The sequence below is a fragment of the Nuphar pumila genome, chromosome 3 (assembly GCF_984573655.1).
Source record: "Nuphar pumila chromosome 3, dmNupPumi1.hap1.1, whole genome shotgun sequence".
Classification (NCBI taxonomy): Eukaryota; Viridiplantae; Streptophyta; class Magnoliopsida; order Nymphaeales; family Nymphaeaceae; genus Nuphar; species Nuphar pumila.
This window is the reverse complement of record NC_143251.1, coordinates 126,337,280-126,354,710: the sequence shown is the minus strand read 5'-3', so window position 1 is coordinate 126,354,710 and position 17,431 is coordinate 126,337,280. Positions and strand designations below refer to the sequence as shown.

General features: G+C 40.8%; 1 protein-coding gene across 1 annotated transcript; it reads right to left on the bottom strand.

Moving 5' to 3' along the window:
• Positions 1-4,823: 4,823 nt before the first annotated feature.
• LOC149843674 (triacylglycerol lipase SDP1-like) lies at positions 4,824-8,411 on the bottom strand. Its single transcript, XM_090000009.1, has 3 exons — positions 6,920-8,411; positions 6,316-6,459; positions 4,824-6,195 (listed from the first exon to the last, which is right to left on the bottom strand). Exons 1-3 carry the CDS (start codon positions 8,333-8,335, stop codon positions 5,248-5,250), a joined length of 2,508 nt encoding a protein of 835 aa, XP_089856135.1. The 5' UTR covers positions 8,336-8,411; the 3' UTR covers positions 4,824-5,247.
• Positions 8,412-17,431: the final 9,020 nt, after the last annotated feature.

The following is a 17,431-nucleotide window of genomic DNA, read 5'->3' as shown; positions in this document are numbered from 1 at the left end:
TATGGTTTGTGAATTTCAATTTTAGCTGATGATACCTGATGGCTGGTGTTGAGTACTGTTCAGTGCAGAAGAATTTCAGAGATTTATTTTGTCTACCCATCAACGGGTTCTAGTTTTGGTATATAAATCCTAAGCAACATGAGTGGCGAGGCGCTGATCATGAAAAATGCGTGAAGGTCAAACAAAACATGCTGGTTCAACCATGTGCGATGGTCAAGTGTCTGTAAGGAAACCAATTAAGAAAAAGGTTGAGGTAACATTCTAATAGAAGTGCACTGCAGCTTTACATGGGGTAAAAAAAATTTGCTGCAACACTTTCAACTTTATTTTTTTTTGAGAGAGAAACACTTGCAACCTTGATTTGGCAGTCTGGGGATCATTTTCCATTGAATAACGAGAGAGAGAGAGAGAGAGAGAGAGAGTCGGCTTAAGAAGGCGGATGCATACACCATGCTGGGTTGGTTAGAATTATACAATTTTTTCGGATAAGCGCAGAAAACCACCTTGCATGCTCACTAGTGTAAAAAACCCAGGCCCTCCTTCCTTACCAGGGACAACATCCAGCTTCATCCTTGTGGCAAGAGGGCACATCCATGCGTTTCAAATTTGTAACATCCCTTCAGCTTTTTGACGTTCATGAGTCGCACCTACCAGATTATCAGAGCCCCTGTGGGCGTCAGTATTTTAGTACAACTGGTAACTAGGTTAGCATGTGGTGTGGATTAATCTATACATGTTTTTATTCAGGGGTTAGTATGTGGTCAGGTTGATCAGACCATCCTATCGAGTTGGAAATCACAAGTTATAAACGCTTAATCTGACCCACCGGAGTTCAATATGGTCAGTTTACCAAGAATTGTACCTTAAATGGTGCTTTTTATGTTTTCTACATGAAGTCATGAACATGTTATTTTTCAAATCTTAAACTCTGTGTGGGAGCCCGAGATGACAGGGAAGATGAGATTTAACGAGGTTTAATTAATACCATAGCTGTTTGGGAACCACGATTTGGGAGATGAGAATGGTGTTGACTGTTGAGTGGTGAAGAGAGTGTAGGTGGGTCATATTTAACTCACAAGGATGTAGTTGACAACTCTAGCTTCAACAGGTGGGCCAAGTAAAGCAGGGTGGTCGTGGGGCACTACCCGGGATTTTCACTAGCTTCGGCAAGGGTTCCTTGTCATAAAAAGAAGAAGAAAACTCTTAACTTCATCATCCATTTTCTTCTCCACTCCCATCACCCTTTGCATCTCCTTTCCAACGCTGACTCTCGAACAGAGCCAAAAACTTTCAGTACATTGTAGGTTGACTTTTTTTAAGCAATTAGAAAACTTCGGTACAGATCATAATCACATGATCAAAGACTAATTTTCTACTAAACAAATCATATAGATCTATCTACGTGTGATTTGCAAAAAATAAAGAGATGGTGATCTCAAGAGCTGAGACGTGGTTGACTTGATCATGCACCCACAGTTGTGCTAAGATTTTATTTAGTCCCTCTTGTTGAAACTTCTAATTCAAGATAATTATGCGTATGAATGTAGACAATTGTACTTCTCTTTGATCTATGGATTTTGTAGGTCACTAATTAATAGTAGAAAGCTAATATAAAAGTACAATAACAAATATTGGTCAAGAATTGAATTTATTGTGCTTTCATCGATGCCAATTGGTAAGACGTTGGGAGTGGATGGTTTTCCTGTGTTTTTTTAAGCCATCATGGGATCTTGTCAAGTGCGAATTGCTTCAGATGATGAATGAATTCCACCAAAATGGGAAGGGCCCGGGGTGTATAGCTCGATCCCTGATCACCCTTATCCCGAAGGAATGTGGTGCTGAAAACATCAATATGTTCAGGCCTATATCCTTGATTGGCACTGTATTCAAGGTTAACCAAGTCATTAGCCGTAAGGTTGAAAGAGGCCATTGGTGTGATTGTAGCAAATGGAAGAAGGGTTCTGGGATTTGGAAAGGATTTATTGAAGTACTTGATCAGTTAAAGCAGGAGGTAAGAGTGCAGGTCAGGGATGGCTGCCGAACTCTTTTTTGGCAGGATTGCTGGATAGGCCCTACAGGATGCATTTACAATCGTGTACTAGCTTGCTAGGTGGAAGTTCTTCTTTGTCAAGGATATGGTTGACGAAAGGTTGGCACAGAACGTTGTGTTTAGCAAGAGTTTCAGCAGTGGACGACTCTCATGCTTCTTCTTGATCAGGCCTCTCTAGTGGAGGGTGGCGATGTGTTATGCTGGGCTCTCGCTTATACCGGACAATTCTCAATTGTCTCTGCTGATCGTGCTCTTTGCAGACCGTCAATGAAGTGGCTTCCGAAAAATGTGGTGTGGGAAAGAGGCTTACCCTTACGAGGCTCCATGTTCGCTTGGCTCATACTGATGGACGGTGCAAACAACAACAACAACAACAACAACAACGCTTTCATCCCAAAACAATTGGGGTCGGCGATATGAACCAACAAAGAAAATCATTCTGGGTCTTCCACATGAATCCTTCTCCTCCAATCATTTCTATCCAATGCCAGAAAATAGCACTTGATATTAACATAAAAAATAATTATTCAAAGATAAAGGCACGCACTACAAGTAAAATCACAAAGCCCACCTTTTGAATGCTTAAATAAATAATAGAACTTATTAGATACCAAAGGCAGACTTGGAAAAAAATTTAGCATCAAATACCAACAACTTCCTTCTGATCAACTGAATCCTTTAGGTGGAGTGATCACAACATAAGAAAGCCCAATGTTCAAATTGTTTTAGTTAGGTGTTTTATGCTTAAGATTAGTAATGCGGATTCTTCAGAGAGAAAAAAAAAGGATTGAAATCGAAAGAAAAGAGTCAAACGGCTAATTTACTTCAAAGAAGTATATGTTCTTTGGAGTATGAACTAAAAGAGACATGCTTATCAGAATCAACCCTATTGAGACCTGCTTCAAAGAAGTACACTGCCAGGGCCTCATTCACTGGAACTGTACACACTATTGGGACCTGCTTATGAGAATCAACCCTAAAATGTAAATTGGTCTTAGACATAGCTGTAGAGCTAAAGCATTGTGTAATTCTATTAACTAGTCTGGAGCATGTGATGAAACTGCAAGCTTTCTATATGCACATCCTTGAATTCATTTTCTTCCTTACTCAAATCAAGTAAGAAACTCTCGTTAGGATTCTTAACCAAAATTTGTTTATAGTTCTCTAGATCACTTATTGGACCAGAAGGTGCTGTCCCCCCCCCCCCGCCCCGTTTTTCTTTTTGTTTTTCCTTATCATTTCTGGACTTCATCAACGTTTGTGTTCATTCTTGCCCTTAATATAGAAACATCAAAATGAGTCCTTTCCAGGATGTTCTTTGTTTCTACCAGCAGATAACCCCATGAAAATAAAGTACAGGTCACTTCTTCAACAAAGACTGTCAGTCGAATTAATGTTGACATTTGAATAAGTTGCTCAACATGGTTGAACACTCTTTTAAGGTTGATAACATCATCATTAGGAACATTTAAAATTCCTAACTAAAACTGATGGACGGTGCAAACTGACTCTTATATTAGAAAGAGGGGAATAAGTATTGTGAGCATATGTATTTTATGCCAAAAGGAAGAGGAAGCGACCTTGCATCTATCTGTTTTGGCTGTGAATTCATTTTCAGCTTGAGGGAGCGGCAATGGTCAGAGCACCATTTGCAATGGGATCTGATTGCATCTTTCAGAGATCTGCTGATTGCGGGTAGGAAAGGAAAGAATGGGAAATTTCAATGGAGATGCTGGCTCTCGATTGCCTGGAGACTGGTTTGGTTAGAAAGAAATAACTGGATATACAGAGACTCACAGCTTCTTCCTCAGAGGCTCTCACATGCAGAATAGAGAGGGACTTCAGATCACGGATAGAAGGAAAAAAATGGAAAAACTAAGCTAACGAGTGGATCAGAGACTCTAGCTGTTGGGTGTATTAGTCCTTTGTATCAATTCACATATTGAGTTGGTTTTGTCATCTGCTAAGAATGCTCAAATTTTATGACATTAATTGAATCCTTTCTTTAAATTAAAAAAAATAGAAAGATAAAGTTTCACAATAAAAAATCCTAGCAAAAACAAATACTTTTTTTTGGTGTATCAGTACAATATGTTGACCATATAATGATTTTAACCTAAACCTCGTGGCTTTATGATTTCCTTTCATGTTTATATTCATTTTAGGGGTCGTTTGTTTCACGCCCACCATCGCTCTTTCCTGCCTGGGTTGAAACAAACACCAGGACAGATTGAGGCCCACCTGTTTTCTCCTGAAATAAAGGGTTTCAAAGGAAAACTGCATCACACCTCTCCCCCCTGGGGAAGCATTGTCAGCCCAAAAGAGGGCTTTCAGGAGATTTTGGTTTCTGTTGACTGCCATTTCTACGGTGTGAAACAAATGACCCCAAGTTGGTTGGTATTTTCCCAAGATTGTTCTAAGATTCCTGAGAATGATATTTGTGACGCTGTTGCACGTCTTAGCCTAATAGAGAGGTTCCAAAACATGCTTGCCAATGCATCTAAATCTTGCTTGCCTACTGTTCTAGCCAAACCACAATTTCATGGTTTCTCGTGTGAGATAAGGAACTATAATCAAACTTTCCAGATCAGTTTGGCAAAAAGAAACCAAAACTGCAAAATCCTAAACAGAGGAAACAATGAAGAGGATGGAGGCAAAAGCATTAATAGGAAAAAGTAACCATAACATACATATGAAAAAGATCACATCAGGAAAGGGGAGAAAAAGAAAGTCAAAAGGTACAGAACAAGCATACTATTAAAGAGTGGCACAATTTTTCTCTTACTGTTTTGATACGCAATATTATCAGCTTTTTTCTCTTTTAAGATTTCAGGTTCTATTGAGCAGTGCCCCACCTTACAGTAACATTTTGAGCCATTTCTAACAGAAACAACTCTTCCAAAGAGTGGAAGCTTGTAGTAACAAGTATGCAAATGAGATAAGTACACAAGCTGGAAAGAATGCTTACTACAATTCCAGAACCATATTTCATGGTTGGCCAATTTCACATCGTGCTACCTCTATATCTGTATGACTCTATACATATATATTTATATATATATACATCACTCCCCCAGTTCAGATGGTTCCTGTGAGCTGCTGGGATAAAATACAGTGACCAAAGGAATGCAGTACCAGTTGGTTCCTCCAACTGCCCATGAGACTGTGTCCTTGCTTCAGGAGAATGCGGAGGGTTGTTATTCCAAATGAGCAGCTTCATCTAATTGAACCCCTTGGGCACCACCATCATCATCGTTGTCCTCGTTGTAACCATCATCATCAGAGGTTGAACTGGCATTATAACCTTCCATGTCCTTGCCAGGGCAGTCAAGCTGCATGCATTCGGCAACCGAATACTGCAAACAGCTAGGTGCGCACTGATGAGGGTAGTGGCTCCTGTTTACGTGCGACAAATCCTCCTTCCTAACGACGTTGAAGACAATGCCATTCTGAACCCTTTCAGGCTGTAGCAGGTCACCCTCTGAAACTGTAATACTAGGACCGGCTCCTGAAACTCGGCCACCCATTTGAACTACAATGGGATCAGGTTGACTGGTTGAGCCCCCAGTCTCATCTCTAATTGCATGTGTTGGAAGTTCCTCAGCCCTTGAAGGTTTGCTCTTCTCCAGCCCAAAATCCAGATTCTGAACAAAGCTTATGAACTTGTCTGCAGAAGGCGTCCTCATCAAAGGACCACCGGACCTTGTCCAAGAGACGTTAAGGTCTGTACTTTCCGCATCGCTGTCGCTGCCATCATGGTTATTCCGGTTGTACTTCGGGTTCCAACCGGACAGCCCTCCTGCCAACTGCACCCCTTGCAATGCATGATCTGCAAGGATCTCTTCCTCAAGAGAACCCGAAGAATTCTCCCGCGCAATGCAGTTCCATGAAGGGATCCTGCGGGAGGCATTGAACCTCAGCATGCTGCTCCCAGTGACCATCAAACCTTGCGAGGCTGCAGCTGCTCTGTCAGCGCTGCGCTTAAGCCTCCGCATGTGGTTGAGGTAAGCGACGCACTCGTCCAGCACTAGCTCGATCCCACAATTCGCTTTGATTGCAGAAAGCTTCTCCCATGTACATCGTCTTCCCTGATTAGCGGCCTTCTGAAGCTCTACATATGAAGGATTCTGTATGATTTTCGAGTACTGCAGATAGACAAACAGAAATGGAGCATGTCAAGCAAAGAGAAGCTGATTAAACTCTGAACATTGCAGCTGCTCTCTGCTCTGCTACAAAAGAAAACAGATTGACGAACTTGGATCTACCTGTGCGAGCGTCGCCGGCATCACGATAGTCACGTCACCCTCCCATTCTTGAGCAAACAACTTGGCCAGCCCACCCAATGGAAAACCCAACTCGAGAACCTGATTGCATCTGTGCTTCACCTCCATTTCTGCTAGATGAGCAAGCTGCAGAAACAAAGATTTATCATTTCTTTTCTTTTCTTTTCAACACCGATGAGATGCATGCCCCCCAAAAAAATCCCCCATTCTACGGAATCAAGAATCTCGTTTCTCGTGAATTACATGAACCATGAAATTCACAATCCACAAAAGAAAAAGAAGAAAGAGCATATTGGTGTATCAGTTAAGAATGTCATTCCCTCTTCTCTGTGTGAAGAAGGCAGAATTAAGCAGGCAATCAAAAGCAAAGATTTCATTCTTTAGTTTCAAGAACGGCCTGTTCTCTGGCTTCTGTGGGATTCGAAACGATTCAATTCGATTTACGAAGGGAAATACCCAAATAGCCAAAAACGACCACACCCATTGCAGGAAAGGGAAAGAGGCCAATTGCAAAGGGAAAGAGGGGAAAGAAGGCCAGAAGCTGGTTCATGGCATCGTCGTCAAGCAGAAAGAAGGAGATGCGCACCTTGGCGGCGAAGTCGCCACCGATTGCCCTGACCAGATCCTTGAGCCTCAGGAGAGGGACGATGTGGGGATTGGCCTGGCTGACGATGAAGTGGTTGACATTGAACAGCTCCTTCAGGTGCACCATGGGCAGATCGCTCTCCAGGCTGCCGTCCCTCCACCGCCGCTGCTCACCATCCGCCGCCTCAGGCCCATCGCGGACCGGCCTGTGGTACGGCACCAGCTCGCCGTTGAGGTCCTTGGCCATGAGCTCCTGCGCCTCGAAGAGCCCCGGGAACGCGCAAGAAGCAGTCACGGCGCTCCAGATCACCACATTGGGGGAGGTCAAGTAATTGAGGCACCGGGGCGGCTCGTGGCGCCTCGGCGAGCAGACGGTGACGCCGAGGATCCGTCCGGTCATGTCGTAGGCCTCCTGGAAGGTGAGGTTGCTGGTGAGGTGCCGGAGCATCCTCTGCAGCTGCCGGATCTCGTGGACGGCCCCCTGCATCATCACCCTCCGCACCACGTCGAAGACCCCGCCCAATTGATCAAAGAACTGCAGGGAATGCCACGAATCCTCGAAGAAGCTCTGCAATTCCGGCCAAGTCCGGGTGCCGACGATCGCGCAGATGATCGACCCGACGCTCGATCCGGCGACGATCCTCGGGAGGAGCCGGTTCTCGACGAGCGTCTTCACGACGCCGACGTGGAAGGCGCCGAGCGAGGCGCCGCCGCTGAGGAGGAGCGCCGTCCGGCCGAAGGCGTGGCGCGTCTCGTGGAGGAAGGCGAGACGCTCCTCGATCGGCAGCTCGTCGTCGGAGTCGTCGGAGTCGCAGACCATGCGGAGCTGAGCCGAGACCTCGTCGATGTAGTCCTGAATAAGCCCGGGGACCTGGAGCCGGCCCCGGTGAAGGTCCGGGTTGCACATGTTGCCGAGGTTGCGCACGAGGTCGGCGCGGAGCCTGAAGACGACGTCGCGGAGGGATCCCTCCCGGCGCCGGTGCCGGAGCTCCGCCACCTTGTGCCTCACCAGGTCGGCGTCGTAGAGGTCGGAGTCGCTCGGGCGCGGGGTCTCCCGGTCGAGCATCTTGGCGGCGTGGGCCCACTCGTCGTAGGTGAGTGCGCCGCGCATCATGTTGCCCCAGAACTTCCGGCGGTACGCCGACTCGGCGCGCGACCGGACGTTGGCGCAGCGGCGGAGGAAGAGCGCGAGGAGGGCGACGAGGAATAGGATGCCCTGCGGGTTCCTCGGGTGGAAGCAGGCGAGCGCCGAGACGAGGCCGGGCCTCAGCCTGGACAACCACAGCGACGCCACGAGCCGCCGGAGCAGCCGGGTGGTGGAGCCGCAGAGGAGCACCCGGAGGGCGATCGTGCGGCCCAGGATCGTCGACGGGCCGATCGAGAACGGATTCACCGTCGCTTCGTTGGTGATCTCCATCGTGATTGACACAGCAAGGCAGAAGTGAAAGAAAAGGAAGAAGGAGAAGGGTTGAGTGTACGTGACGCGGATCCCCGTCAGATTTAAACCAAAAGGCAAAGGGAGGCGAGCGTCCTTCCTTCCAAGAGTTGCGTGAGGGAATAAAGAGAAAAGAAGGGAAAGGGACGTCCGTCAGGAATGATAAACCACGGTGGGCCCCAGCTGGAACCTCCCTATCCCTATCCCTCTCCCTCTGTGTATGTGAACGCTCTAGAGATCGGTGATGAATTTTGGGGAAATTAATATCTTTGTAAAAGATTTTCTTGGAGAAGTGAAGTTTTTTTTCTTTTCTTATTATGGTAACATATTAAACGGTGTTTGGGTATCAAGGGATTTGTTTTGTTGATTCTTTTATTGGAGAATGCCAACCAAACCCTTCTTTCATTTTCGTGAATTTTGTTCACCACCACTTCACCATCCCATGCCACCTCCTCAAGTAAGGATGGACATCAAGGCTCTTAAATCTTAGGAACTTTACTCTGTCAGGATAGCTACCCTAATTACCACAGGCAAAATCAGCGCCGTACAAAAATTTCTGACTTTTTAGATCAAATGTTATAATGTGATGTACAAAATGTGAATATGACAAGTAATTAGGTTTTTAAATGAGATGGCCAAAATTTCATTTAGATTGAGTCGATACAACTTGCACCTATGATTTCTATCTCATTAGTTTTGCACTTTCATTATTTGTCAATATATATATATATATATTTCTTAGACCTCCTTTTTTGTTAAGTCTCTTTTAAGCTCATTCAAAAATCATAGTATTAAGTATTTTGTTCTCGCATCCAACACTGTAGATGTGATCTATAGGTTTTGTTTAGTGGAAACAGGCTTTTGGATCATCGGAATGTAACTTGTATACATGTTTTTTGGTGATTCAAAATCAATAGCTATGATGGTACTAATTTTTTTTTTTTGGCTAAAAAGAATATCATTTTTTGTCAAAAGAACATGATCCAAGGGTTGATTCTCACTAAATCGAGCATATCTTTCATAAAATACTTAAAACCTTTAGAGCAGAATGAGGTAGAACGAAAAATGAGCCCTAATATGTTAAGTTATATATATATATATATATATATATATATATAAAGCCAATGGAGGCTCCGCTTGTGTCGAAAATATATAAAGAGTCGAATTGAGCTCTCAGCTAAATTGTTTTGGGTACTTAAATCTTTTTTTTTTGACGTCAGCCAAACACGCTAGAAATGGAGCTCCTGGGAAACATCCAAACGGCCAATTTATTTTGTCCAACAAAAGTCAAGACCTAGACAACCGAGCTAACAAAATTTGTGGCTATAACACCTTCCACGTGGAACGCTAGAGTAAGGGCCTCTCAATGGATCGGCTCCTGATACAAGTCTCCTCGAGTTTGGCCCATTAAGTCCAGGGAAACTCACCTTGCAGATCCAAACCAGAGATACCGGGTCCTACAAATATGATCTGACCAACCTACCTGTTAAATTCACAACCGGATCTAGTCACCGGATGTGCTCTTGACCCGCACAAGTATAAAGTATAAACAAGACACCAAATCAATGGTCAACGACTCGATGAATCTCAACCATTTTGTTTCTAGATGATGGGGATCCACGTGGCTATAGATAATATTAACAAATTGTTTTTTAGGGTGACTAGAAAACAAACAGTAACCAAAAAAAGTAGGAAATGTGGGCCTCTCCCTCACGAGATGATAACGTTGAGTCAGTTTGCTTTTACCAACAAAACGTTGACGTCGTTAAATCAGTTGGATAGGATAGGAGGCATCTTTAAAGGGGAGAAAAGTTGGCTACCCTCGATTGTACCGTACCATTTCGTAGAAACAGCTTGTTATCCTCGTTTTTTTCTTGATTTTAGTTGGTTCAAGCCATAATGACAAACGTTAAAAACGGTAAAATCTCGTTTTTCAAAAACTCGAGAGAAATTGAATTTTTTTCATAAATCTCATGTTTTTTTTGGCAAAATCTCGGCAATAAAAAATTTTAAAAATATTTTTATAACAAAATATTAATTAAATTTATTTAAAAACACACAGTTTTTTTACTATAAATAGCCGTTTAAAGTGTAAATATCACGTTTAAATCACAGTATTTATGTTTTCTCATAAATCTCACGATATTTTGAAAATATCGCAAGAAATTTCCGTTTTAAACTTTCAGGCAATTTATCACGAGATTTTTCATAAATCTCACGGTATTTGTCACCATGGTTCAAGACCTACTGATATGTTCCAGAGGGGTTTGGCATAGTGGGATGGGACTTAGGCTGCTAGGCAGGTGGTCTAGGTTCAAATCTCATGGACATCATCCCTTGTGCAAGCCGAAGCATGGCGACTCCCTAGGGCAAGGGGTAAGGCTATAGAGTTTTACGCTGTAAGTACACGGCGGGCAAAGCCAGCGTGGCTACATCTCTCTGATCCTGGGGGTGGTATTTTTCCATGTAAATATATATAAAAAAAAGCCCTACCTATATGATCTATACGGTTTGCTCAGTCACAAACATGTTTTTAGAGGTATGATAGCATTGTATAAGCAGATTTCTAAAGGTTTTAAACTTCATTAACCTTAGTTGAATTAGTAGGTTAAAGTTGTCAATTAGTAGCTCAATAGTTTTTCATAAAACTAACCTTACAGATGTGATCTACATGTTTCCCTTAGTGGAGATCTGCTTTTGAATCCTCGGATTATGACACGTAGTAAGGATTCTATAAGGCTTCAAAAATCGATGTCCTACAATATACGATACTTTCTCAGGTCATAAAAACATGATCCAAAAGCCATTTACCATTATTTTGATCATGAAACAACCAGGAGATCCGGACTCGTTTGTAGATAATGGCACCATTACTAAAACATTACCCATAAAAGAACATGCCTTAGTTTCGGTAATTAAACCCTAGGTTTTGTTAATTAACTATCACAAAAACTTAAGTGTGTTTTTGACAATATTGAAATCTTTGATTGTTTTTTATTGTTGGTCAAAGTTTAGGTATGCCTTTTAAATTTTGAGATGTATAGACCCAAGGGGTTTGGCATAGACCGTTTGGTGAGCAGTCTAGGTTCAAATCCCATGGGCATCTCCCAAGCTTTGCAACTCGCTGGTCTCGAGAGGTAAGCCCTTAGAGTTTCATGCTCACAGGACAGCAACCGTCGGCAGGCTGAGCCGGTGCGGCTAGGTCTCTGTGTCGGGCGGTTTCTCCAAGTAAATAAATAAATAAATAAATATCAGGTGTATCAGCTTTATTTAAAAACATGCAATAAAGCATCAAAAAGTAACATAATATATGTGGAGAACATGCTCAAATTGAGAACTGGGTCACTTAATTGGCCGGCACCTCTGCAGGGTAAACTCCGGTTAGGATCATTGACACCGAAGACTTTACAGAGTCCAACAGTTAAAGGAACCTGCACACCTGATCTATTATGTCATATCGTATATCATCGATCAAGAAAACACACGGGTCGGGTCACAACAGTAGTGAAAGTACGGTGTTGATCTTCTCAAGGGACCACAGTCTCATGGCCTTTGTTCCATGACACAGACTAAGGAGATCAACAGAGAATTTTATCTTTTATCTCCTTGTTCTCTATAATTTCATGTGTAAAAAGTTGCATTGGATTTGATCCAGATCCGAATGCAGATTCAATAGAAAATATCAATGGGAAAGGTGGCCTGAATCTGAAAAGAGTCCAACCACAAAGTCCAAAGCCTGGTCCAGAAAGCATTAGGGTTCTATTTTAAGATCCGGTCTGAAAATAATGTATATGCATCATAGACAAATAATAGGTCCAATTAAAAATCCAAGTGAATCCAATACATTTGCACCTAATCTATCATAAAGAATGAACAACAAAAAGTTGGGAAAGTTGGGAAACATTTTCCAAATACTAGAAGAATCTAAGCCCGCGAAGGCTCTGCTCATCTGGCAGTGGTGACCCAGTGAACATTACCAAGTTGACAGGACGTCACGAGCTCAAAACCCATGAGTGCACATGAGCTAGGCGGTCAGTACCTATTATTGCGCCATTAAAAATGCAATATTGTTTGCTTTGATAGTATGCTGTTTTTAACAAAATATTAACACTTTAGGACATATTTTTTCAATCTTATGTATGTAACGAGAAGGGGCATGGTCCACCCACCTGTCCACTTCAAAACCCGGTATGGAGTATTTTTTGGCAAATCTGATCATATGGATATGTCCCGTGGTAAGAAAAGCTACAATTAGCCTTGAATCAAATTTTTTTGGTGTGTAGGTAGGATTTTACAAGAATTTAAAAAATCAATGGTATTGAAATTTTTGAAAATTTGTACATTATAAAATACTACCTAACACATTAAAAAATGTTTGGATCCATAAGTCTATTTGTAAGTTTTGGACCACAGAGATCACATCTCAGATTTACCATAAAACATATCCAATATGATTTTTCAAAGGAAGGATAGGTCGGTGGACCATCTCTCTCACACAGGGCACGGAAGAAAGAAAAGTCTTATAGGAAAAAAAGTTTTGCCTATAAGAGTTTTTGATATGAGAAGCTTTTCAAAAGAAAGTTGTTGGCTTGTTTGTGTAGCATGAAAAAAATAGAGTCGAAAAATGTGAAAAAATGAGAGAGAGGAGGGGAAGGTGGTGGTGAGATGGATGGAGGTGGTGATGGTGAGATAGTGGGTGGTGGTGGTGGTGATGATGAGATGTGGTGAGATGGGTGGTGGGAAGTGTAAAATTAAATTTTCTCTTGATAAGTAACATTCTTTCACCCCTCCGTGAATAAATGTTTTCTATCAAAAATTATACTTTCACTACAAGAAAATCATGGATTTGCGACGGACAATATCTATCTCTAATCCATCGCTAAACTAAACTGTTTAGCGATGGATTGACGATGGATTAGCGATGGATAACGCTCATCGCAAATTTTTGGTCGCTAATTAGTGACAAAACTTATCTGTCGTTACTTCTGTCGCTAATTTGCTACAGATTAACGACGTACATGATCCGTCGCTAAATAAGAAACACAGATTTTGTTTTGCGACGAACATTATCCGTCACTAAATTTAAAAAAAAATTGCTCATTGTTGGGCGGTATTTCGACAACAATAAGTCAGACTTGTACCACACTCGACAGGCGTTGCTCAGGGTCTTAGACCCGAGCGGACCGGCCCGCCACTGCGGGATCTTCTGCACAGAACCGACGTGCTCTCCAGCATCGTCGTCTTCCGATATCAGCCCTGCCTCGTCGTCGTTCTCTGATATAAACCCTCACGCTTTTCTGCTTTCTTTTTCCCTGTCACTTGGCCAGGGATGCCTTGATCTGCTTCACCGACGACGGTCGAGGAAATGGCCACCAGAAGAACCTTTGCAACGTCAATGACCTCGTCGGCGATAACGTCAACCCCGCCACAGCGAACTGCTTTGCGCCCTCCACGAAGAAGCCGTCCGAACTTCGTCGCCCTCCACGAAGAAGTCGGTTTAAATCGAGCGATTGAGAGGTCTGTTTAAATTTCGAACGGAGAAAGAAAGAAAATTTTGGGCTCTAGATGGGTCGGTTTAAATAAAAAATTAGTGACAAATTTAGAGAGAGAATTTTTCCGTCGCTAATTAGTGACGGATTAGCGAGAGAAAAATTCCCTCGCTAAATTCGTTGCTAAAATACTTTTCCTGTATTGAAAATTAGTGATAAAAAACTGTCGTCGCTAATTTCACAAATCATATGAATGTTAGCGACAAATAGTTTTCTCTAGCTAATCTATTGCAAATTTGCGACGAAAAAAATCTATCACAAATTTTCGTCGCTAATTGACATTTTTCTCGTAGTGTTTTTAAATAATCTCATAAAAAAAAGTCTCTCTCATTTGTGAGGGTCGAAAAATCGTTAAGGATTTTCTATTATGCATCACTTTTCCTACATCTTTCTCACTTCTATACGTGCCCAGAGAGAGAGAGGATTATCCTCTCAACTTTTTGTTAGGTTACTGTTGGGACCCTAAAAAAAACAGTTTAAAGTGTTTTGTGTTAGATCTGAACATTTAGATTGGTTATCATTGCTTATTTATCAAGAAAAAAGCTTTATTTCAAAATGATTTGAGCTAAAAATATGAATATTTTATCATCAAAATTTAATAAAATATCAATCATTTGCCTTTTTACCTTATTAAAATTCACATATGAGCAAAGATGCTTAATCAAATACATGTTTTCTATTAAGTAAACAATGATAAACACATCTAACTGTTCAAATCCAACATAGATGTCTGTAATTTTTGGAGGATCCTAACAGAAAAGGGTCTGGATAATTCCCATTCTCATATATATATATCTATATCTATAGGAAAATGAAAAACTACTTGAATAGAAAACCTCTCAAACCTACCCACTAAGAAACATTTATCTATTTTTTTATATTTTTTCAAGATTATGACCTTACAGATGTGATCTATGCACTTGTTTTTATAGGAATCAGTTCTTGGAGCATTTGATTCTGATGCATGAATATGTTTTTATAAGGTTTCAAAAATCAAGGGCCTACAATTTTATAAATTTTTGATGCTCCAAATACCATTTTTTCATCCAAAATACATGATCCATGTGTCAATTTCTAGTAAATCAATCATGTTGAACACATCTGGCAGGTCAGAATTAAAAAAAAACATTGAAAATCCAATGTTTTTTTTTTGGATGGGTTTTCTATTGGGTAGGTTTTAATTTATATATATACATGTGTATATATAGAGAGAGAGAGAGAGCATAAGAATATGTTAACTGAAAATATGTGAATTTGAGTATGAACCAAGATTTTCATGGGTATTTTAATTTTTTTCTTAAATTTTACTTTACCAAATATTATAGAATGATGCATTTGTGTATGCTGATATTTTGAGAAGACAATCTAACTTTTGAAAATAGTGCAAGATTTGTCTATGCCAAGATTTTATGAGGAACAGAGGTGGTATCCCGTGTGGTAAGCGGGGTCTTGTGTCAAGCTGAAGGCCCAGGATCGAATCCATTTGCCACATGGGGCGACTGTTGTTATGGCAGGGGTCCGCCAAACCCCAACTTGTTTTTTAAAAACAAAAAAAAAGGATTTTTCTAAGAACAAGATTTATGACAATGGTTGAACAAAAGTACAAGTTCTTTATGCTTCAAAAGGATTGGTTGGTAGGCAATGTTTGATTATTGTTCATTTAATTCACATATTTTACTGGATATTGACAAATTTTAATTCATAGATTTTACCAGCCACCTAAGAAACTCTATTGGGATCTAGTCATAAATATCAACTATATTTTTAACATTTTGCAAAAACAATCATGATAAATTACTTGAGTGAAAAATAGAAATTGTAATGTGATGTATTCAAAATATTGCAATAATTTAGTCATCATATTTTCTATTAAAATGAAATAAAATTTCTAAGAAAAAAAGAAATATGGAGACCAATTTTTTTTAATACCCTTGTAAAAAATTTATACTATATATATTTTTTAATTTCTAAGAAGGCAGAATGACTCTTTTAGATCCAGCAGGTGGGCCTCTGCCTCCTATCCCTTCTCACCAACGACATAGAACACACAATTGCCAAAAATAAAAAACAAAAATTCACTAGAACCCATTATGCCAAATTTAATAAATTAAATAATTATTCATATTTATAAATGATATTAAACCAGCCGTCTAATATATTTTTAGTGCCATTTAAGTCGTAAAACTATTCAAATATATAGGAGATGGATCTGAATTGCACACACGCTGATTAATCAATTAATTGATCCTACATGTATTGCTCTTTTAGTTTAGTGTAAGTTTTCTTAAAAACACCAATGAGGCTCCGCTTGTCTGGCAGGAGCAGTTAGTGTACGCAACCTTGTGTTGGGACGTTGCAAGTTCGAATCCCAAATGGTATGGTTGTATCAAACCCCAGCTTTCTCAGTCCAAAAAAAGGTTTTCTTAAACACACAAGAAAATTTAAGTGAATTGGACACGTGGGATACAACACCAGACGTGAGCACGTCACATGACATGCACATGCATTATTTTATCAATTTATAATGGTTCTATTTATAGTTATTATATTTTCACATATTAAAACATCAAAAAAACTTTGATAAATCAAATAATTAAAAGAATCCACCTCATCTCTTATTTTCGGAAAAGGAAAAGTATTTGGCATCCTCAGTGGGTAAGGCACCTCTAATTGTGACTTATAGGCAGGGGTGTCAATGGATCGGGTTTGAATCGGACCCAAGTGAAAGCAGACTTAGATTAGATTTTCGAGTATGGTATCGGTTCAGGACCCGGGTTTAATCGTGTCTGAACCCAGGTTTAATCGGGTCTACTATAAGAGAATCTATATTCGGACCCGATAAAAACTACATGAACCAGACCCAGACCATACTCAGTAAAATAATATTTTTCATCATTTTTACATTGAAAATTTGTGGGTCTTAATCGGAACTTGGGTCGGGCCCAATCTGGTATAAAATTTCACAAACTATACTCGGATCCATGTATTAATCCGAGACTTAATCAAGTATTTTTATTTATCACCATACCCAGACCCTATAGGGTTTGGTCTGGGTTGGGTCCGGTTAAACCCGGCCCGTTGACACCCCTACTTATAGGGGAAAGTTGTTTTGATGTGATTCGGCCAACTCAAAATAGTAAGAAAAATCTGACTTTTTAAGGGCTGAAAAGTTGGTTCATTGATCGTGTACATCAGATATGGGGTCAGATCTGAAAATAATAATAATAATAATAATAATTGGCGTTCTCAAAAGAACCTCTCTTTCAAGTGGATTGGCGGCATGTGAACTTCACCACTGTCTCATGCCAAACATGATGAATGTTGAGATGATGAAGGTTCACAACTTGTTGAACAAGATAATCAATATGAAACACATATCATAATTACTTCCAAATTTATTGTTGGCAAGTCTAACTAGTGCCTTGTCAAAGAGGAAAAAGAAGATGGTGCTTTCATGGCGACCATCTCATATTTCATCTTCCTTCTTTCTCCAGTTGTCTTTGAATCTTTGTGATACTTCCTACAGCAA

Coding starts and splice junctions, on each gene's coding strand:
- LOC149843674 (XM_090000009.1), bottom strand. CDS start 8,335: ATGGAGATCACCAACGAAGCGACGGTGAATCCGTTCTCGATCGGCCCG. Junction 6,460..6,919: donor GTGGCGACTTCGCCGCCAAG/GTGCGCATCTCC, acceptor TTGTTTCTGCAG/CTTGCTCATCTAGCAGAAAT. Junction 6,196..6,315: donor TGCCGGCGACGCTCGCACAG/GTAGATCCAAGT, acceptor GTCTATCTGCAG/TACTCGAAAATCATACAGAA.